This window comes from Lactuca sativa, chromosome 7 (assembly GCF_002870075.4).
Source record: "Lactuca sativa cultivar Salinas chromosome 7, Lsat_Salinas_v11, whole genome shotgun sequence".
Classification (NCBI taxonomy): domain Eukaryota; kingdom Viridiplantae; phylum Streptophyta; class Magnoliopsida; order Asterales; family Asteraceae; genus Lactuca; species Lactuca sativa.
In genome coordinates this window covers 148,053,176-148,077,024 of record NC_056629.2, presented here as the reverse complement: position 1 = coordinate 148,077,024, position 23,849 = coordinate 148,053,176, and the positions used below count along the sequence as shown (strand labels likewise).

The 23,849-nt window shown below is 35.2% G+C and overlaps 2 protein-coding genes and 1 pseudogene across 2 annotated transcripts; 1 reads left to right on the top strand and 2 right to left on the bottom strand.

The window, feature by feature from the left end:
* The first annotated feature begins 925 nt into the window (after positions 1-925).
* On the top strand, positions 926-2,891 carry LOC128127446 (50S ribosomal protein L2, chloroplastic-like; annotated as a pseudogene).
* A 124-nt stretch (positions 2,892-3,015) lies between these two features.
* Positions 3,016-4,093, bottom strand: LOC122195213 (photosystem II protein D1). Its single transcript, XM_042896797.2, has 2 exons — positions 3,903-4,093; positions 3,016-3,646 (listed from the first exon to the last, which is right to left on the bottom strand). Exons 1-2 carry the CDS (start codon positions 4,091-4,093, stop codon positions 3,028-3,030), a joined length of 810 nt encoding a protein of 269 aa, XP_042752731.1. The 3' UTR covers positions 3,016-3,027.
* Positions 4,094-7,079: 2,986 nt separating this feature from the next.
* LOC111894030 (premnaspirodiene oxygenase) lies at positions 7,080-9,075 on the bottom strand. The gene is made up of 2 exons (XM_023890093.3): positions 8,044-9,075; positions 7,080-7,917 (listed from the first exon to the last, which is right to left on the bottom strand). The coding sequence occupies exons 1-2, from the start codon at positions 8,935-8,937 to the stop codon at positions 7,291-7,293; spliced, it is 1,521 nt and encodes a 506-aa protein (XP_023745861.1). The 5' UTR covers positions 8,938-9,075; the 3' UTR covers positions 7,080-7,290.
* Positions 9,076-23,849: the final 14,774 nt, after the last annotated feature.

Below are 23,849 nucleotides of genomic sequence, written 5' to 3'. Positions count from 1 at the left end.
TTGCTATAGGATTTGATGGATAATGAGCCAGCCAAAATGGTATTTTTTTTTTTTTTTTTGTTTTTGGAGAGTTTGAGATGGATGAATATAAATAAATGACAATTTCAAAATAATCCGGGATAAACGCAATGTCCATAATATCTGGATTTAATCAGGTACGTTCTTGGTGGAAAAGAAATGTGAATGAAAGATCCCACTGAATTGAATTGGATCCAGGAATCTAAGAAATAGTGAGAATTCTTGATCTCTCTCAATTCTAATATCTAGGACTTGAATTCATGTCATGTCATTAAATTCCTCCTTATTTATTAGAAATAAAAGAATTCAATTTAAGCATCTCATTGCTTTAGTTGAAAGATTCCATTTGAATTGGAATTTGGTCATTCACTATGACCCGCTAAGCATGCATGGTTGAATGGTTAAAGCACCCAACTCATAATTTGCGAATTTGTAGGTACAATTCCTACCGGATACACGCCAATGGGACCCTCCGATAACTCTTTTGGAATTAACTCTATATCAATGAAATCCCATCATCCATGCATAACAAATTGATGTGGTATATTGATATCATACTATATGAATATTAAGAATTAGTAGTCTTAGTGAGACTAAAACTCATAGGGAATCAAATCGATTTATGGATGGAATCAGGTATGCAGTATTTACAGACAAAAGTATTCAGTTATTGGGGAAAAATCAATATACTTCTAATGTCGAATCAGGATCAACTAGGACAGAAATAAAGCATTGGGTCGAACTCTTCTTTGGTGTCAAGGTAATCACGATGAATAGTCATCGACTTCGGGGAAAGGCTAGAAGAATGGGACCCATTATGGGACGGACAATGCATTACAGGCGTATGATCATTACGCTTCAACCGGGTTATTCTATTCCACCTCTTAGAAAGAAAAGAGCTTAAATCAAAATACTTAATAGCATGGCGATACATTTATACAAAACTTCCACCCCGAGCACACACAATGGAGCCATAGACAATAAAGTGAAATCCAATACACTAAATAATTTGATCTATGGACAACATCATTGTGGTAAAGGTCGTAATGCCAGAGGAATCATTACCGCAGGGCATAGAGGGGGAGGCCATAATCGTCTATACCGTAAAATAGATTTTCGACGGAATGAAAAAGACATATATGGTAGAATCGTAACCATAGAATACGACCCGAATCGAAATGCATACATTTGTCTCATACACTATAGGGATGGTGAGAAGAGATATATTTTACATCCCAGGGGGGATATAATTGGAGATACCATTGTTTCTGGTATAGAAGTTCCTATAAAAATGGGAAATACCCTATTTGAGTGCGGTTTGAACTATTGATTTACATAATTAGAAGTAACCAATTAGGTTTACGACGAAACCTAGAAATCGATCACTGATCCAATTTGAGTACCTATACAGGATAGACCTCAACAGAAAACTAAAGAGTAACGGCAGCAAGTGATTGAGTTCAGTAGTTCCGCATATAAAATTATTGACTCTAGAGATATAGTAATATGGAGAAGACAAAATTGTTTCAAGCACCGACAGAACCGGAAGCGCCCCTTCTTTCAAAGAGAAGAGGACAGATAATTCACATTTCATTTGATGGTCAGAGGCGAATTGAAAGCTAAGCAGTGGTAATTCTAAAGATTCCCGGGAGGAAAAATAGAGATGTCTTCTACGTTACCCATAATATGTGGAAGTATCAACGTAATTTAATAGAGTCATCCGGTCTGAATGCTACATGAAGAACATAAGCCAGATGATGGAACGGGAAGACGTAGGATGTAGAACATCATAACATGAGTGATTCGGTAGATATTGATTCCTATATATCCACCCACGTGGTACATCATTATACCATATATATATAAGATCCATCTGTATAGATATCACCATGTACATCCAGAAAGTCATATGCTTTGGAAAAAGCTTGTACAGTTTGGGAAGGGATTTTGATTGATAAAAAAGAAGAATCTACTTCAACCGATATGTCGTTAGGCACGACCATACATAACATAGAAATCACGCTTGGAAAGTGTGGATAATTAGCTAGAGCAGCGGGTGCTGCAACGAAACTGATTGCAAAAGAAGGGAAATCGGCCACATTAAAATTACCTTCTAAGGAGCCCGTTTGATATCCAAAAGCTGCTCAACAATAGTCGGACAAGTACAGAGTGTTGGGGTGAACCAGAAAAGTTTGGGTAGAGTCGGATCTAAGCGTTATCTAGGTAAGCGGCCTGTAGTAAGAGGAGTAGTTATGAACCCTGTAGACCATCCACATAGTGGTGGTGAAGGGAGGGCCCCAATTGGGAGAAAACAACCCACAACCTCTTGGGTTTTCTTGCACTTGGAAAAAGAAGTAGAAAAAAGAATAAATATAGTGATAATTTGATTCTTCGTCGCCGTAGCAAATAAGAGATGAAATAGAATTTCTTTCTTCGTCTTTACAAAACAAAAAATAGGAGGAAGTTGTTACACGTTCACTAAAAAAATCCGTTTGTAGCGAATAATTTAAAAAAAAATAAATTAAATTTGGGCGAACGACAGGAATTGAACCCGCGCATGGTGGATTCACAATCCACTGTCTTGATCCACTTGGTTACATCCGCCCCTCTATTATTATCTAGTATTTCTAGATTTTTCCATTAACAGAAAAAAAAGTGCATATTATTTCTTTCTTATTTTCTTTCTTATTTCTGAAATCAAAGAAATAAATAATAAAAATTTTCATTTTTATTTATTTTAGATTGAAATTCAATTGTAAATCAAACTTTATAAAACATTGGGAATATAATATATAAACCTCTAAATTAATACAAAGATAAAACATGTTAATCGAACCAAACAAAAAACCTTGTTATTTCTAAAGAAACTATGTAAGGCAAATACTATTAAATAATAAAAAAAAAGGAGCAATAGCTTCCCTCTTGTTTTATGAAGAGGGCGTTATTGCTCCTTTTTTCGTTCAAAAACTCCTATACATTTACAATAAGACAAAAGTCTTATCCATTTGCCTATGGAGCTTCGATAGCAGCTAAGTCTAGAGGGAAATTATAAGCATTACGTTCATGCATAACTTCCATACTAAGGTTAGCACGGTTAATGATATCAACCCAAGTCTTAATTACACGTCCTTGACAATCAACTACCGATTGTTTGAAATTGAAACCATTTAGGTTAAAAGCCATAGTGCTGATACCTAAAGCAGTGAACCAGATACCTACTACAGGGCAATCAGTTAGGAAGAAATGTAAAGAACGAGAGTTGTTGAAACTAGCAAATTGGAAGATCAATTGGCCAAAATAACCATGAGCGGCTACGATATTATAAGTTTCTTCTTCTTGACTGAATATGTAACCTTCATTAGCAGATTTATTTTCTGTGGTTTCCCTGATCAAACTAGAGGTTACCAAAGAACCATGCATAACACTAAATAGGGAGCCGTCAAATACAATAGTTACGCATAGCATGTGAAATGGGTGCATAAGGATGTTGTGCTCATCCTGGAATACAATCATGAAGTTGAAAGTACCATAAATTCTTAGAGGCATACCATCAGAAAAGCTTCCTTGACCAATTGGGTAGATCAAGAAAACAACAGTCACAGCTTGGTACTTAGTATCGGCAATAGGTCTGAAAAAGTATCAAAAAATAAAAACTTTAGATATATGTGCCCTGTCGAAGTAAGGAACCATGACATATATGTTTGGAATAGATTCCATTTTAAGAGAGTTGAATAAGCACTATCTCTTTGAAAAGTTCTATACATCTACCCTTTCTCAACACATTTCTTTAGACAAAGACTTCGTTTTTCCTCTTTTCGGATGGTAAAATTTTTTCATAACATGGAGTGTGAATCAAATCCATGTTTGAATTTAAATTGAGATACTGATACAAGTTTTTCCCTTCTGAATCAGATAGATTCATATCTGAAAGTGGTTGACAATAAGTTCTTTCAAAATTGACTATTTGTCCCTTTGTTAGAGGTGTTCCAGAAATGTCTGCGATCGAGTAAATAGCTCTACGAACGAATCGATTGGATCGACTTGAAAAATGGAAAGATTTGTACAAGTCATACATTTCGTTACCACTTTGTGGAAAAGCCTTGGGTATGAATATATTAGATACCTATGACTCGATTGCTGAAATAGTATCTTTCCCCCAAAAAACATGTTTTTTTATCGACCCACAAAGAAAATATTTTGTTGTGAATGAAAAATATATTAAGGAATTGTCCATATGTAAAATCATAACTATTGTTACGGGCCTTTTCCACATAAAAAGGGAATCTTTTGTTACAATAGAAGCAGAAGTGATGGATTATTCAAGCATCGAAGTTGATTTGCTTTATAAAAAGAACAACTCAATAAACTTCTATGAAATGATTTCACGGGATTCAGTCAATTGTATTGATCGTGGAATATCCTTGAGAAATAGGAATTCGTGTTATCAAAGGATTTCCTGCGATTATTTCTAGTATGGAATGAGTCAATCATCCACTTTGGTATCTTATTGAACAAAAATGGTGATATTGTTCCTCCATTGATCAAGAATTTAGATTTTTGGGAAATATCATGATCATCCAATAAGAAGGGTTTCAATTTTTTCAAATGAATGATTTAAAGACCTATGGATTCTAAAAACTGTGGATCATTCGGACCTTTCAATTCATAGATGTAGATCTAGGACCTATGAATGGGGATATTTCCGAAACTAACAAACAAAAAAGGAAGTGAGTTAGACAAAAAAGAAGCAACTTGGACAAAAAGAAACGATGTGGCTTAGACAAATCTTTTTTGTCGATAACCTCAAACGAATCAATCGAATATTGATTAATACGTAATCGATCGAACACTACTTGAAAACGGCTCTTCTGCTCAAAAACGAAATGTTCCTGGAAATTCTTGCTCCCAGTGGACCATTTGTATCTATATGCATCAGGATCCCGATTCATTGATCTCTTGGTTCGAGAAAAAAAATAAGAGGATCAAACCATCTCTTCTAAATCTTTTTCAAATTCGATAAATGTTGGTTGATCATGTATTTCATTAGAGTCCTATGATTCAGAGTATCCTTTCCTATTTGATCCCTTTGAATTCCATATTTGAAGTTGCAATCGGATCTACTCATTAAAAAGAATCGATTCAATACATTTCTTATGTACCTATGGGTGCTATGTTGGATTTTAATCGATTCAATGTCGGATGTATTCATTAAAAAGAATCCCTTTGAATTCCATATTCAAATTACGGTTATCCAAAGATGCTTTATCAGCTATAAATAGGACCCATTGGGTTCATGTTTTCGTCCACTTCTTTTACTCGTCCTGTAGCCGAAATTTTGCTACTTCATCCTCTCTCCTCTTGTGTTATTGTTTCTAGGGTTTGGGCAAAAACCATTAGAGGCGTCATCTCTTTGGTGGTAGTATTTCCAAGCTTCACAACTACAAAGATTGGTGTTATTTGTTCACAATAACAAATCAAAAGGTATGTAGTCTTAAACTTGCAATTTTTGAATTACACTAAGGTTCAGATAGCTTACTTGTTCATTGTATGTTGCTATCAAGGTGTATATACATAATAGGATGCATTGGCCCTTTTAATTGTTAATTGTTTTCCGTATTGTACAATTTTGCTTTCTATAAAACCCAACATGTACTTTAGTTTTTTTGTCTCTAGTTTAAAATTAGCAATGTACTTTGGCATCAATAAATGCATCTTGATTTCGTAATTTTGTTTTTGTCCCAAGTGCAAGAAATATCAATGTATTTTTGGTATTTCTTGTATTTAATTTTAAAAAATAGCAATGTACTTTTGTAGTTTTTTTTTTTTTTTTTTTTTTTTTTTTTTTATTAAATATTTGATAGTTTGTTTTATATGTTGTTATTTATTATATAGTTGGAAAATCTTCTGACAATGCTCAACGACTCAGCATGTAGGGAGGAACTTTATGTGTTTTTTCAATCGGGGAAAGATCAAGGAAGAAACGTGTGGAACGGGGACAAGGGTTCGTCGGATAATTTGTTTATCTTTTGTATGTTAGACTTATTGTGACATTTTGGTATTTGTAGGAATTATAACACTCTGGTTGTTTATTTTGGTAAGAAATTATAACACTGTTTGGTACGTAATCGGATGTTATGTAATTTTTTTTTCTACATTTAATGTCGTTACGTGTCGGTTTTTTTGCACCCAAATGTATTGATTTACAAAAAATATATAATAAAAAAAACGTTATTACTGGCGACAAGGTTATTAGCGACGACGGTGGGTATTACCGAGAACAAGAGCATTAGCGGTGACAAATATTTTTACCGACGATAGTTTGAGCAATAACGAGTGCAGCACCGACGACTCTTTACCTGCGACATTTCTCACCTTTACCTGTGATTTTTTTGGTCGCTAATTTTTTTTTTCTTGAATAAAAATATTAAGGGACTTTGATTTTTGTTATAGACACGTCACCGGAAAATTGTAATTTTGCCTTTATAACCTGAGTAATTTATTTAGTGAATGTTTTGCTGCATGCGAATAAAAATGAAAACTTTGTCGCATCTCTTCTGTTGAATCCATGGTAGGTTGCTGTAGCCATCTGCTGAGGAACCAAACAAATGTGAAATAAATTCACAGGAAAGTGCTTCTGATCTTGACGGCTTTGAGCGATAAGGCCAAGAAGCGATGGACGATGGGTTTTGGATGGACACCTACGACTCAACCGAAATGGTCCTCCCAAAAAAAAAATTAAAATTCTTAATGAATTAATTAAAAAGTAATTATAATTATATCTGAACTACTGTTTTTTAGTAAATAAATATCAAAGCACAACGTTTTTGGTAATTCCTTGTTGTCAACTACTATGCTCTCGTAGAAAACTCATGGAATTCAACGATAGTTTGATGATATCTTGGCCTAGATTCACAAGATTTGAAGATCTTGTATAATTTTAAGGTTGCTATACATAAATATCGATCTAATTAGTTGGGACTTCTTTTTTTATTGAAAAACAAAAGAAAAAAAAAACCGACGATTTTGTCATTCTATCCTTACTCTTCTACACATGCATAGCATATATAAAGTAGATTAGGTTAAGTTGTAGACAGTTTAAATAGTTAGTTTACAGCACATAACTAAGAACATAATGACAAAGAGAATATATATAAATTTGTTATAGTTCCTTGCTTTTTAAACAATGCAATTTCGAATATGACGAAAATCTTGAATAAGGTACGTACTATAGACCTGAAGAACCAAATACATGATGATCTTAACTGGTGCACTTTAGGAGTCCCCGCAATTGAGATCATAAGGGGCTGCAATCAGTTGCAAGCTCGTCTTTCTCCCAACGGAAGCACCGAATTTCTCCTTCATATCCAAATCTCTAATATTCATCCCATCTGGGAGTTTCCAGTTGAAGTGATAGAGTAAGCTTGCAAGAAGAAGCTCAACATTAGCGACACCAAATAAAATTCCTGGACAGATTCTCCTTCCTGCTCCGAATGGTAGATACTCCATCTTGCTTCCCTTGAAATCATAACAATTGTCTTCGAATCTTTCAGGTAAAAAACACTCAGCATCATGCCAATACTCAGGATCCCTTGCAAGAGCCCATGCGTTAACAATCACTTTCGTCTTCAATGGTATCACATATCCATCAATCTCGCAACTCTCCCGACATTCTCTAGGAAGCAACAGGGGAAGTGATGGGTGTAATCTCATCGTCTCTTTGATCACTAGTTTTAGATACTTCAATTCTTGAATATCTGCTTCATGTACTTCTTTCTTTCCATTTAGCACTGCTCTAACTTCATTTTGTGCCTTTTTCATCACTCTCGGGTTTCTTACAAGTTCTGACATGACCCACTCCATTGTTGTTGAAGACGTCTCTGTTCCAGCTGAGAAAACATCCTGCATACAAACCAGCCAAACTTCAGTTCTTCAGGACACGTTAATTTTAGAGTGAAGACAAGAAGTCATTACACATGAAAAACACAAATTATTGAGTCTATCTAAATGCGCGTTGTGTATACTAACCACAACCAACGCTTTGATATGGTCGGTTGTGAATGGAAACTCAAGCTCCCCACAGTTTTTAAGTCTGAACAGAATATCAAGAAAATCTTCATCTTCCATGCCAGTTTTACATCCATCTGTATCTTCTGAGTTCTTGTGGTCGTCGAGGATTCTGTTTAGGGTCATATCCAGGTTTCGATGAAGGGTTTTTAACTTGGACCCGATACTGGTAAAAACATGAAGAAACTTATACGAAGGAAACAAATCGACTATATCAAAAGCTCCAGCCAGAACGGCAAGTTCTTGTACACACTCAATCAATAGATCCTGGTCCTTATAGATCCTACCGAATGCAGCTCTTGATGTTACAGTATTCATGAACGTGAAAAAATGTTTGGAAAGATCTACAGGAGATCCTGCAGATGAAAGAATACTGTTCATCAGAGCACCGACCTCTTCCTCCCGAATTGACGAAAATGACTGGACTTTCTTCGCGGTGAGGAGTTCCGAGGCGCAAATCTTGCGCATCTGCCTCCAGTGATTGCCATAGGGTGAAAATGCGATGTCTGAGGAGTTGTACAACACGGTTTTCGAGACTTGGAGTTCAGGTCTGCTAGCAAAGGAGAGATCGTGCTTTACGAGTATCTCTTTAGCTATTTGAGGAGACGAAACAACCAAATAAGATATCTCTCCGAGTTGAAGATGCATCAAAGGACCATGTTTTCTGGCCAGATTTCTAAGAACTTGATGTGGTAGTTGTGAACTAATCATCGATAACATGTTCCCGATGAAAGGCAGCTTCCATGGACCTGATGGCAATTTGCTACCCACCTTCCCTGAGCTATATCTCTTGAATAACTTAACTAGAATGAACAAAAATAAGAAAGTCACTACGACGCTCATTGACAAAGACATGCTTTGCAATGGTAATGCTTTGCAATTCTTTTAGAGGAGCAACCAGTAATTATAGACATATGAGAAACCATTTTTTTGACATTTTGCCATATCTTGCTGTTGTTGTCAGCTGAGGTACTATTTTATCATATCATGTAAAATACCAAGATGTGTTAAATCTATAATTAATAGATACGCATTATTGATCATGGAGTTTAGAAAAGCAAGGATCTCGTTGTTTCGATGGTCCAATAATACGTAAATGAGTTTGGGACCTATCTCTTTCCTTGACAAGCTTATCGGAACTTGACTCCACATTGGGATACATAGAAAACCATGTTACATCATTAAAACAATATAAAATGAAGTGTAATCTGAAAATGTATTCTTAATACATAAGCCAAATTCTTTTTATTTAACAAAAATATATAATTTAATGTCATATATATATATATATATATATATATATATATAGATATATATATATATATATATATATATATATATATATAACTTTAATTTTATGTAGATGGGCCAAAGCCCACTCTTGGCGTATATTGGTTACGCCCTGGCAAGCACTACAAGAACTGGGGGCATTAGCGGCCACGGCTGTTGCTGCAAATGATAGGGCGTGTCGCCGGCGGCATGTCTCTGCAAATACGTCTATGCTAATAATTCGTCGCTAATGTGCGTTTTCTCGTTCCTCTACGACCGTTGGATTAAAATGAAATCAGACGCATAGGGCTCATTTGAGGCGGATCGTGGTTAGGTAGCAATTAACAGCGACACCAGGTATTATAGCGTGAAATCGGACGCTAAACGCGTCGCCGCTAATGCAGCTATTTCTTGTAGTGAAGTGGTAAATTTGAGAAGAAGAAAACGGAGGGATAACCTGAAAGTGATATTGCTGTTCAAAGAAAACATGAAAGTAATATTAAAATGGTCCTTCTGTTACTATGGAAAGTAGAGTAAATCACTACATTGAGGTTTTGGTAATCAACAACTTTCGTCTCTATCTATTTTGTTTTTTTCATTCAACATTATCTTTTCTGTTGCAACTTTTGTCCCTTTTAGGCTTTTACATCAGACAATTTTGGAAGCTATTACATGATTTTAAAGCAATATGGGAGATACATAGCCACTAATACATTATCGCCCATATGGATGTCGCTTCCACCGGTAGTTTTTTATTTTCTTTCTTCTTTTTTTTTTTTTTTTATCTCTCTCAATTCTAAAATCTTTTAAGTATTATCACATGTACATGTCAAAAATCCAAAACCCAAAAAAAATTGCATCCAATATATATATATATATATATATATATATATATATATATATATATATATATATATATATATATATATATATATATATATATATATATATAATGTTTTTCAGTTTGAGGGCTAAATAATTAAGAACGGTGGAGGACTTAGAGGTTGACTTAGAAACTAACAATGCATTGAGAATTGGACATGTTGGTGGGTTAGAGAATATAGCTAGGCTTGGAAGAATATGTTTGATGGTTTTCGGTTGTAGAACATAGAAAAATCCAAGAACAATGTGACGATGCCTAATGGTGTTCAACTCTAAAACCAAGAAAAACCTAAGAACTATGTGATGATGCTTGATAGTTACTTAAAAAAGCTAAAAACAATGCATGATGTTTGATGGTCTTCAACTCTAAAATTAAGAAAACCCATAAACAAACCCAAAGAAATGAAGGCAGATGGAACCGTAGAAGAGGTATGGTGGTGCTGCGGTAAGGTGGTGGATGGTGGTGAACTATGTTTTTTGGATTTGCTACTAGAATCCATTTAAAATGAAGTAAAATGAAAATGGAATTTGTCACACCCCAAAACCGGAACGACGGAAACGTTCGGGGGCGGAGGACGTCATGTACAGTATCACAACAATGCATAATAGTAAACACGCAACAACATCATCCATTGCATTAATAGTAATATTTAATACAAGTGTGTTTTATATAGTTTATAAGACACCAAAAATATGAATTCAAACTAAAAGATGAGTCTTGAATGTGCTCCATCTTCTCAAAACCTGGCATCGGTACCTGTCTACTGGTGACCTGAGAATACAAGTTATTTTGAAAGCGTAAATGAGCATTTAAGCTGGTGAGTTCATAAGTATTTTAGTGTCATTGCTTGTATGAATGTATTTGTAGTAAATGTTTGTAATTTTTTTGTAAATGTTTGTATCTCCTAGAAAATCCTATATTTTCTACTAAAAGTATCCTTCTACCAAGACCCAAATGTTCTGTATGTTGTTCGCTTGTAAAGGTGTGTAATTTTCCCTAAAGATAGACTATCATTTACCAGAAATATAGTATACATTACCGTTTATGTGAGTAGCTCACTATATGAATGTAATAGGAAAATAATATTCATGTACTTGTAGTATTAATATTTAACTACTACCATTGTACTAACTACCTTAAAACCATTGTTTTTAATTAAGGCAAAATGTGATATAGTTGTAACCATGCTTGATCGACTAGATGAAACACGACGCTCTAAGGCATCGAAAATGGCATGACATTAGTCACCCGTAGACCTGCAGGTCCCACTGTAGCTAGCAGCAAGGTGTAGGATAGTCAGTCCCGTATAGATATATACACCAATTCACGCTCTCCCTCCAAGAGACTCTGGTTGCAAAACGCAACATGACAAGTGCTTGCCATGTCATGAAGTAGTGGCTCACATTAATGTTATAGTGTTCTAGTTTTTGTATGTTCTCTCTGTAATAGCGTAGTGTATTGTATGTTCTCTTGGTACTAGTATAGTGTACGTTCTCTTAGTTTCTTATCATAGTATGTTCTCTTGTATAGTGTAGCGTATTGTATGTTCTCTTAGTTTCTTATCATAGTATGTTCGTTCTGTTTCTCATAATAGTAAGTTTGTATTGACTCACGAATGAACTGACTCTTGTATTTTTCATTGTACTAGAAATAGTGAGTAATGACTTCCTAAACTATACCTATTATAGTTTACTAGTAAAGTTGTTTGTATAAACGAACATGTTTGTACACCTTTGCTACCCAAAGGTATTGAACTGAATGTTTGAACTTTAATATCCATATATATACACACATAGTACATAAATATGATCCAAACGACCGTCGGACAAACAACCGAATACCCGAAGTCGACAACTAAACAAGGAATAGGAAGTAAGGCGAGTTATCAGTCCTAAGTCCTTTTAATTCTACTTATATAACTATATTTATATAGATATGATTTTGACAATAAATAAGTTTGAAAGAGTTTAATAAGGAGTTTTGCATATAAAAGAGTTTGTAAAAGACAAAACTGCACAAATGGTCCCTGAGGTATGTCGAAAAATGCCACTTTGGTCCAAAAAGGTTTGGACTAGCGTCAGTGGTCCAAAACTTTCATTTTGTTGCGTCTCTGGTCCAATATGTTTTTATTATTTTCAAAATGACGGATCTACCCCTGTCAATATGATTTTCTCTTTTTACTTATTTGTTTTTCTGATTTTTTAATTTAAAAAAAAAAACAAGAAAGAAAAATAAAAATAAATCTCTCTCTCTCTCTCTCTCTCTCTCTCTCTCTCTCCATTGTTGGAATAAAATCTCACCATCTTGCCTCCTTTTCCCTCCCTCTTACTAAATTATTGTCAATGATCGAAGAGGGAATCAAGGGCAGTCAAGGGCTACCAGCCTCGACCACCCACTGCCACCGTGACCCACCACCATCCAACATCCCTTGAACTCTAATCTATTTCCCCCTTCTTCTTCGGTTTTTTTGTTTTTTTTTTAAATGAGAAAACCACCAATGAAGGTGGAGACTTTCCAGCAAGGAACACAACCCGCAGCCACAAATTTCAGCCACCATTGGGCTCCTCTCCACACCCATTCACTTTCTCCGCCGATTCTGACCTGATATATAGTAACCAGAGCCGCTGGAACGGACTCCGACCACCATAGTAGATCGCCATCGCCGCCTTGCTGCTCATCGCTGATTCCGACCAGATACAGAAGGGCGTAGGGCACTTCAAATTAACCCCTTTGTTTTGCAAGACGAAGAACAACAACACACCAATGAACGTTGTCCCTGCATCCAACGCTGCCGATTAGAAAAAGGCATATAAAATTTCTATACAAACCTCCGGAATCAAAGATTCGCTCAAGTCCGATGACTCCCTAATCACAAAAGTATCAAATGTAACTTTGAATTTGGGGGATGTCCATGGAATTTTGGGATGAAGCCCCGCGAGATTCATCATCCCTACAACTAGGGTTCCGACGAGCTGAGTTGTGAACTTGCATCGAGATGGGATCTTCATGTGGTGTCAAGAGGTTAGTGGTGTCCGATGGGATTCCACAGCAGCGGTGACGGAGGGCGGCAATGGTAGCCCAACTGCTTTTGCTTTCCTGTTCCGACGGATTTGACGAGAGAGAGAGAGAGGGTGGGGTTTGGTGGGTTATTAGCTGTATATTTATTTTTATTTTTTTAATCTAAAAATCAGAAAAGCAAATAAGAAAAAAAATCATATTAATAGGGGCAAATTCGTCATTTTGAAAAAAGACATAATAGATTGGACCAAAAATGCAACAAAGTGAAAGTTTTGGACCTCTGGTGCTAGTCCAAACTTTTTTGGACCAAATTGGCAATTTTGAGCAAACCACAGGGACTATTTGTGCAGTTTAGTCTTTGTAAAACGATTTGAAGCAGTTTGTTTGATAATACAGTTTGACGTATAGTAAATATGTTTGTTTGATAGTTATTAATCACATGTGATTGATATAATAACTATAATGTTTCTACTTGTATTGCCCCCCCCCCCATAAAAGCATTTAAATTCATTTAAAAGATAATTTAAGGGGTATGAACTCACCTGCAGTGAGTGATACGAATGAAAGATCAGTTTGTAGCTAGGATGCTAAGTGTCAAGTGTGGACTTGAGCACAACGGATCCTAATTAGCATATAATGATACATATATGTATCCAATTAGAGTTTGAACAACTAATTATGCAAGTAAAGACACCTTAAGACATAGGAAACACTTAGATTCAAGTGCTAGAAGTACCAAGGGTTGCATATGATGGGTGTATGGCCACACCTTGGAGGGTACGGCCAAAATGGTGTGTTTCATGTGTGTGTACGCCCAGAGTGTACGGCCCAAGTGGGTGTGCGGCCGCACACTCATGGTGAAACATGCCCATGAGTGATTTAAAGTCTTACTAAGCTTTTAGAAAGTGTCTTCACCAATGCTTAGCCCTAATGAAAGTTGATTGCTATTTTGGGCCTTAAAAAGGGTGTATACGGCCACACAAGGATTGTACGGCCATACACCCTTGATGATCATGCAAAAATGGTCAAAAGTGTATTCCAAGTCTCCATCTTGCATCCCATAAGTGTTCTTGATCTTGTGCTAGCTTAGAACATGAGTTTGAAGCCAAATAGCATTTAACAAAGGGGTGTACGGCCACATGGGGTGTGTACGGCCGTACACTCCTTGATGATCATGTTTTTGATGGTTGATAAGGAGTATAACTAGTAAATAACAAGCACAAGGAGTGGTACTTACGATATAGAAGCCTTAAGGGGTGTTTGAGGTCCAAAAACTTAGTAGGTGTTCTTGTAGAACACTTGAAGATCTAAATAAAAGGTGTAATTGTTGGGATTTGAGCATTCTAACACTCCTAAGTGTACATGTAACCCTAAATACCTTGGATCGATGTTTTCTCTATTATATATGCAAATATGAACTTTCCAAGGTATTCATCCTAACTAGCATAATAACATTGATTCAAATGAATATATCAAGTTAGAATTACATACCTCTTTGATGTAGATTGTCTTCATGAAGCTTGAGTGCCTAGTGCCCCAAGTGTGACACCTCAAATGGTTCACACAACACCAAATACACATGGAATGACTTGAGAGAACTTCACACTTCATGAAAAATGGCCAGCCCTTTCTATTACTCATAGTGGCCGATTTTCCCAAGAATATGATCTTTATATAGTGTTACAATAAGGGTAAACCCTTAATTGTCATGGCTTTCCATTTCCTTGGATCCATGGGTTCAAATACACCATGGAGCATCCTATGGGTTTTTGCCCAACTTGATAATCCATGGAGTCTCAGCCCACTATACAAGTATGGATGATTTACACAATCAACCCATATATTTAATTAGTCTTCTTTTGATCACTTAATTAATCCTAGATTAATTCTTGATCAATACTAATTAAATAATCTTATTAATATATTAGAACTTATAATATATTAACAAACCTTAAGTGTTATTTCTCTCATTATAGTCTATCCAAATGCATGATGCCATGCAACCCAAATGGACCATGTTGGGTTGGGTCAAGTGTTACCAATTATAGTTATGGACTTAGACATTAATCCAACAGTAACCCACTTGGATTAGTCTAAAACTATTATTGCGTATGACTTCAAGAACCGACTGGCAATCGTAGCTCTCAAAAGCTTCTGTCGAACTCTGACCTTGTAGATGAACTCTGACCTTTGTCAATGACTTGTCCATTAGATAATGGATCATATATTCCTCCTTTCTAGATATCATATGGACTGAGACATGGATTATAATCATTCTGTCTGTCCATTTCTTGTTTCCCGATTTCCGATTTATGACGACTGACTAATTGAACAAATCAAATCAGTCGTGGCCCGGCCGAGCACTTCCATTTGTCATCATCAAATCATTGAGGGGCCCATAGATATCTCTTTTATCCTGAAGGTAAAAGGAATGGATAAACTTCGACTCATATGGATTGTTCTACTACTCGTTGAATCATACACAAAGGCATGTTTTATAACACCGAGTTACCGAATGCGTTTTCGTGCAATCAATGTACAACCAACTCATAGTAACAACTCATATCTCTAGGTTTGAAGAATATAAGATATTATCATCTCATGATCACTCATGATAAAATCCATGAAGTGATTCCAATGAGCGCGGGTTGAATCCAATACTCAGAACTTATGAGCACTCATGAGTGTTGTAGCCCTTTGTCCAACATCTTAGACCTCTACAAGCCAACCCATGACAGTCTTGATTCATATCTACTTCCAACATATGACCGACTGTGGATGGTTTGAATAACTTAGTCATTCCGGAAGAATAACCTACTTTATTCTGGAAGTCAAAACATGCAAAATGAAACACAAGAATAATTGAATCTAATATGGTATCAAAACCTATGAACATAAATAAAACACCTTTTATTTATAACCATATGATTACACGTTATTCATTGTATATTGTTTCAGCTATTAACTTTATTCTTGAATTTAAAACAATAGTTGTCCCATGCTCCAAGCATGTACACTATGTTTTCTAAACACTAGTCATGCCATACACCAAGTATGCATACTATGTTTGTCTATGATCTTTACTTTGCGAAATAGACTAATTGAACATAACTCCAATGATTCTCATTTCACAGTCCCAAATCCTTACTGCAAATGAAAGAATTCCAAATTCATGCCATTTACTAAAATCTGTTAGATTCTAAACTTATATGCATTGATCCTCTTGTAATGATTATGCACAAAGTCAGAAAGACTTGGTAACAAACATTACAGAGCATTCCAAAGGAGATCAGCTCCTTGGAAACATCCTTCTTGCATTAAGTTTCCTAATCTTACACAGATTGAATACTTTCTAACTTTGAAACATTTCCATATTCCATTATGACTATCACTTCTGAACAAGAGTTGTCTCCTTAAAGATTATGTCAATATGGTCCTTCCAGAATTAACATTATACTTCCAATTGTCCTCGAGCAACCAATCTTTGGTAAACCTTAGATTGTCGTTGACAATTGCTTAATCACTTTAGTCATATCCAATTCTAGACCTTTTCCCTTCTTAATGCCCCATGCATTTGGAAAATTTTAGAAAGGATGAATATAGCACATGTAATCGATCCTATATCCGAAGCATATGGGACACGATTCATGATGTCTCACATAAAGACTAAACCAGTCTTTTGCTATAACATTTCCATTTCTATTTGCCAAGTTCTCATAATTCAGATTATGAAAAAGGATGTCGTAATCATAATCGAATTTTAGAACGCAAATAATGGACCCATATATGGAATTTCCTTATGTTGAGCCATTCCAACATGAAATTCATATATATATATATATATATATATATATATATATATATATATATATATATATATATATATATATATCCTTGACTAAATATGATTAAAACCTCAATCTAAGCTTTTAGATTTGAGATGAAGTATAATTTCCTCTCCCTTAATTATAGCAAAACAACTTTTTCAACCCCTGCAGCCTCAAGAATTGAAACTTTTGTTTTCTATAATTAACATTGCTAACTTGCAATACTTATCATAATTATCATGCTCCCACTTACATGATGATTATTAGCATAACACTTATGCTCCCACTAGCTTTGACATGTACTCAGAAATCAGCTAGACTTCTAGAAATCAATACTTTATTGACTTTCTTACCGAAGTTCAGATTTTTTATACTAGATTGCTTTGATGAAACTTTATCATAATCATACACCTTGCCTTAGATAGCACACTTGTGTGTCTAAACAATTTTAAGAACTATGAAAAGGGATGCCGTAATCATAGTCTCGATTGTTTAGACCTTTGCCACTTCTCAGAATTCCATGTTAGTGTGCCGGTAAACCACACACGCTCCACTAATGACTTTGAGTATGCAAACATCACAATTGCTATCTAGCTAAAATCTACTTAGTGAAAGTTTTTCCTCACCATCATTTCCATGAATCGGAGAGAAACATTATGACACTTAGATTTAATGGTGTATGTGTTCTTATCCATGTGAATTGTCAAAAGCATAGTCACAGGACAAGGATAATGACAAATCCAAACTCATATGGACGGAACTCAATCTTAATTTCTTGCCACCTGGCAGCTCAAGGGTCTGCCATTGCTTCCAAGTTGTTGTGCAACCAATTGAGAACTCTAAGTACTCATATGCAATGCCAACTTTAATTGGAATGGGCACAGAATATGTCAACACGATAGGTTATGAACCTCAAGTCGTGTGCTAGTGAAGAACTTCAGGTTTTATTCTTGATTAGTTCTTGAGAGTTTCAAGACCTTTAAGACTCCCACCGTCCTCTTGACATATAAGACTTTCTTGTCAGATATTCAAGAGATAGTGTGGATTCTAATCAAGACAAACACTTCACACAATTGGCCTTAGTTGGTATTTGTTTTATCCAAAACATCACAACTTACCAATTTCAAATGTACAAGAGTAGAAAACTTTTACTCTTACATTTGACATGTTTTTTAAACCTTCTCTAAGACATGTCAGTCAAGTTACAATCTTGGAGTATCAGTCTAAGACTTGTATTGGTTCGAAGTATGACTTATCTTCTTGATTTAACCATTTCAACAATTCAAGATTCCTCTTCTTAGTCATAAGAATGCACTAAGATTTCCTTAGAGAACTAATTGTGATATGGTTTCTTAATCATTAAGATGATCAAAAAAACTAATACTAAAGTACTCTCCCATCTTTTCAGATTTGAGAAACTTTTATCTTTCTGCCTACTTTGACTCTTCTTATTCGTTCTGCCTTACAATGAAACTTTTCCAATGTTTTAGAATTATAAACTTGTACGTATAACCATATTTCTTGAACTTAAGTAAATCATGACGAATAGTCTTATCGATCTTTTGTGGTGGATTTAATCAGTGTACAAGAATGTGTACTCGATCCCTTAGTCCTTCACTTGACTCACATATACATGTGAACAAGGAACTAGTCTTAATTTTTTCAAAGATGAAAAATTCTCATCCATCATGCTATACAACTTGCATTATTCCTAGTTCCGGTCCAATTGAAACTTAGGTGATGAGGATCTTTCCTTATTTGTTAAATTTAGACATTACCACAAATGAAAGAATCAATTTCATATTTCCACTCTTGCTATTAACGGAATCTTATAAGCAACACAGATTTTCATAAATGCCATTGTAAGGATATTTTAAAATAAATAAAATCAAAATTTTTCCTTGTATTTTTAAAAGCTTTGCGGAAAAACTATCCTTACAATGCAAAAGCACATGAAAACTTTATTGTTATCTATTCCTAAACAATATATCATAACTCCTAAGAAGTAGCTCAAGAATCCGATCTTCAAACTATGCAATAGAAATCCATCTACGCGATCAGATTCAACATATTCTTTCTTTAAGTTTATTCACTTTACTTTGATTCTTAAAACATCAACATGTAACCTAGTCACATCATGTATCAAGAATCTTAGAATAGAAACTTAGCAGAATTAGATAGTGGACTTTACCTGAAGTAGAGTCAAACTTATTGACTTTAACATCCTTAGGTAAACTTGGCAGCTTCGCAACCAATGCCCCTTTCTTTGGAAATATAAACCTATGGACCCTTTGGTAATGGGACTATCTTAAACTTAGCTTTTCTCTTTATCATTTGGTCAACCGAGTTGACTATGGCCGATCCATTTCCATTGGGAAGAGAGAGCTTTACTAGATATCCAATGTCATCATTGTCAATGTCCATAAAGTTTTAGGAAGTTGATCTTAGCAAATGGATAAGATCATTAAGGGTCTTGTCTTAGTCTGTTTCATAGGAGTCCCAAAGGAACTCACTATGTGACTTAGAAAGTAGTTGAGCCACCAACTTTCTCAAGACTTTGACACTCAACTTTCCCGACTTGTCAATATGTGACTACATCTCCAAGGTGTGATCACACATAAACCTTTGCTTGCCAATAGGGCTTGAGTGACCTTAAACTTTTCATGAACTTGTGGGTTAGGGAGAATAATTGGAGGAGGTGAAAGAAGTATGATTTCCATGGGACATCATATTCATTTAGGAAAGCTTGTTTCAAGAGATTTGGGAAGATCATAAATGTCTAAACAAGACATCTTTTGGGAGATATTCAAGATAGTTGATCTAAAGTCCTTAATATAACCCCCAATATGAAATATTAAGGCTAGGACCCAACAAAATATTTTATAACTTAGAAGAGGGATGCCGTAATCCAAGCCATAAAATATTTGAAGGTAGGTGAATGACGATTCACCAATTTCCACCAAGGTAAACGAAATCTATTATTAGGTTTAAATTGGATTTGAAACTCCTAGATCTTTTGAGATTCATTGAACTTTTCAATGGCATGTTTCAATCTCGAGTGTGCCCTTCAAGTTTTGTGACTGGGATGCCGAGGATCACAAAACAAGCACTACTAGAAAAACAGCCTTTTACGACGCTCATTGCGTGTCGTAAAAGGCTCAGACGACGCGCAAATGCGCGTCAAGGAAGGCCCTGTCATAAAGAAAGACGACGCGCTTTTGCGCGTCGTCTATAGACGACGCGCATTTACGACGCGCATTTACGACGCGCGTTTACGACACACAATGCGTATCAAGGAAGGCCCTGTCATAAAGGAAGACGATACGCATTCACGTGTCGTAACCTTACGACGCGCGTGTTAATGACACGCAATGCGTATCAAGAAAGCCACTGTCAAGAAAGGCCATGTCATAAATGAAGATGACACACATTTTTGCGTATCATAATTTTAAATGTTTAAAAAAAATATTATTTATAGATTTTTCTAATTTTCAAATTAAATAATATATTAAAAATCTCATAATACAAAATAAAATACCATAAATAACAAAGATAATTCATTTCACTAATATGTCAAATACAAATAACTATTCCAGTAGTGAGTAAATGTTATAAAAAAAATGAACTCATTTATATACAATTGCATTATCTAGCTTCCTATGTGCCAAGAACTCTCTGTAAAAAATGTTATCTTTGGTATGCATGTCTAAATACCTACTAACTCCTCCTATTCAAAAGATAGCCACCAATTTTCTCAGCAAAGTGTTGAAAAGGTACCTGCAATACAAAATCATTAACAAACATAATATATTTTAATTTTTTATTGAAGTATATGAAAATTGAAGTAGTTAGTTTAGTTAGCTACCTCATTTTCCTGTTTGATATCATGTGTAAAGAATTGTTACATATACATCCTATACAGAGTAATAAAGTAGGAGGTTATTTCCTGTAGTTTACCCATAAAAGAAAGGAAAAAAAAAACTTACAGGTTCTGTAATATAGACACGTGCCAGGTCCTTCAAAAGGTGAATTGAGAGAAACAAATACGTTTGCAGCATTCATGAGATTAATACTTAACCTCCTTCCCATAATTATTCTTTGCATTTCATTGTACAATCTGTTAATCAAATTTATATGTAAAAGGGTCATCAATTTGAACTCACGTTCCAACACCTTCTTTGAATAGATGACTATACTTTCTAGCCACAATTCAACTTATAAAAAGGAAAGAAAACAACAATCTAGCTTATAAAAGATTAATAAATAGAGGGCCTGAAATTGCTTAAAGCTCAACACCAGTAATCGCTAATCAATAAGATAATACTTTGTTTTTTTTAACTTCTCCAACCATTGGTGGTTGTTGAGTTGACCCGACATCTTGTTGGAAAAATCAGGGCTTCCTTCAACTTCTCTCACTTTGTCCATAAGAAGGGATGATGGGCTTACTTCCTTCAAATCAACATTCAGATTCGTAAACAAAACCTGAAAGGCCACAATAACAATAGTGAATATAGTATATTATCGGAATTGATGTTATAAACTTTTTGATTATGATGTGTGTGCAGAAGAGTAGGGATCTTGCTGGGTACCATAGTTTTCAGCATAAGTAACCTGAACAGGAAGGGTTTGTCCGCTTGCAGCCCCACCGTATGCATGGTACACATCCACCACACCATGTGTGGCTGCAACTGCAACTGGTTGTGCATACGAATCTTGACTGTTCACCATTGTCCTGCAACCTATATATATACATATATATATATATATATATATATATATATATATATATATATATATATATATATATATATATTACAACTGCAACTGGTAACACTGTAACTCCTAGGCACCAAGAAGGGTATTTTTGGAAATTGTAAAAGATCAAAAAGGGTATTTCAGGAAAGTGAAAAACCCAAAAGGGTATGTCTGGAAATTGAGATACCTGAACAAGCTCTTCATTTTCAGTAGCACAATTGGGTTTATCTTCATTTTCAATAGCACACTTGCAAAAATTTTAAACTTTTAAAATCCATCTTAGAAGGACTAAAGGTTAGAAAGGAGAAGTAATGAAGCTATGAGTTGAGAAAAGAGTAATCACAGCAAGGTCTCTAAAACAGACCTGCTGTTCAAAACGGATTTACTCCAAAATCTAAAACAGAAACATAGCTTTAACTAAATTTTATAGAAAACTATGATTGTTCAGCATTCCAGAACTATAAAGAACTCCTTCTAACTCCAAAGGATGAATTAAATATGAATTTTACAAAAAGGTGTATCACTTCTATCTCCAACAAGACAGTCAAGTGAGGTTGGCCAATTCTACCCAACTTGTGAGTAGAATTCGCCCATACCAAAATTCAGAGAAGTAAAGGACATACAAATGAAAGTCTCAGAGTTGGAATTGAATGAAAAGCATTTCCCAAGCTCCGGATATAAAATTCACATTGTGGACAATCACAACACTAGTAAAAGCTGGTGACTGCCCACTGATCTGGAGTCTGGATCAATTCTAACCAATTTATAATTGGAAATAACACCCCATCTGCTCCAGATCTTAAATTCATAATATCAGGAACATATAGAAACTTGGAATCACTCTGGATCCTTTTCCAAGCCTTATAAATGATGAAAACAAAATGACATATCAGAACAGACCCGGATCAGACCTAACAGCAAAGATTCCATTCTTGCACATAGATAAAGTCCTTACCAGTGAAGTTGGGCTGCTTAAGAAAGTTAGCCAACTCAATTTGTGAACTTTGGGAACTGGTTTGGGGTCCGTTTGAGTTCTATAGCTCAAGGTATGATTTTTACAATATGACTATAGATCTGATGGAAAACAGAATCATAGCCACCCGTGATTCCTTTTTGGCTTATCCATCCTTCTCCATTGTTAAAAAAAAGTTCTACTAAGAACTGATACAGATACAAGGTCGAACAAAATTACATTATTACCCTCACGCTAAAAGTAATGGGAATTTAATAGTGATTTATTAAAAGTAAAATTCCAACACTCCACCAATCAGCGGCCTTATCATGGCCCCTCCCTTGTACAATTTCAGGTGTCATACCTTATATTTAGTAAGGAATGGAATATGGGATATGGGAAATATACCTTATATTTAGTAAGGAATTGAATATGGGAAATCATTTCAAAATCTTCAGTGTCTGTAGCCATCACTACAAATTCAGAAAACCCCTATTCAGGTCCCTTGTAACTGTTTAAAAAAAAAAAGAAAAAACAAGAAGTTAGAACCAACATTAAGAACAAAATATCAAAAATAAATATCAAAACAAGTCAGAATAATATTCATAAAGTTGATAAACTTTGGTTAAGAAAAAGAACAAGAAACATAGCCAATTTAGTTAGGCATTGAAACAAACCTGAATAATATCATGCATTATGCAACTCTGGGAAAAGATAAGAACTTTATGGCCTTCCGGAATAAGATTACCCTGTAATTGAATAAAAAAATCACATTGTAAATTTGTACCTGATGTTATGAAACACACATTCAACTGATTAAGATTTTCACTGCTGTTATGAAAAATCTACATTTGTACCTGATGTTAAGAAAAATCACATTGTACATTTGGATGACCTAGAAGCAAAAGTTTTCACTTTATGTAGAACCATGAACTATATAACAGTGTATGGCATGACCAAGAGAAACTTTATGCTGCAAATCCTTCAAGGATGGTTGGCAACAATCATCTTTCATCTCATTATCAGACCGACTTCCAGCAGCAGCAGCTGGCAAGGAGCTCAT

Excerpts from the sequence above, each read along its gene's own strand:
- LOC111894030 (XM_023890093.3), bottom strand. The coding sequence starts at position 8,937 with ATGTCTTTGTCAATGAGCGTCGTAGTGACTTTCTTATTTTTGTTCATT. Across the intron at positions 7,918-8,043 it reads ATATCAAAGCGTTGGTTGTG|GATGTTTTCTCAGCTGGAAC; the intron begins GTTAGTATACAC and ends GTTTGTATGCAG.
- LOC122195213 (XM_042896797.2), bottom strand. The coding sequence starts at position 4,093 with ATGTATGACTTGTACAAATCTTTCCATTTTTCAAGTCGATCCAATCGA. Across the intron at positions 3,647-3,902 it reads GAAGGGAAAAACTTGTATCA|ACCTATTGCCGATACTAAGT; the intron begins GTATCTCAATTT and ends ATACTTTTTCAG.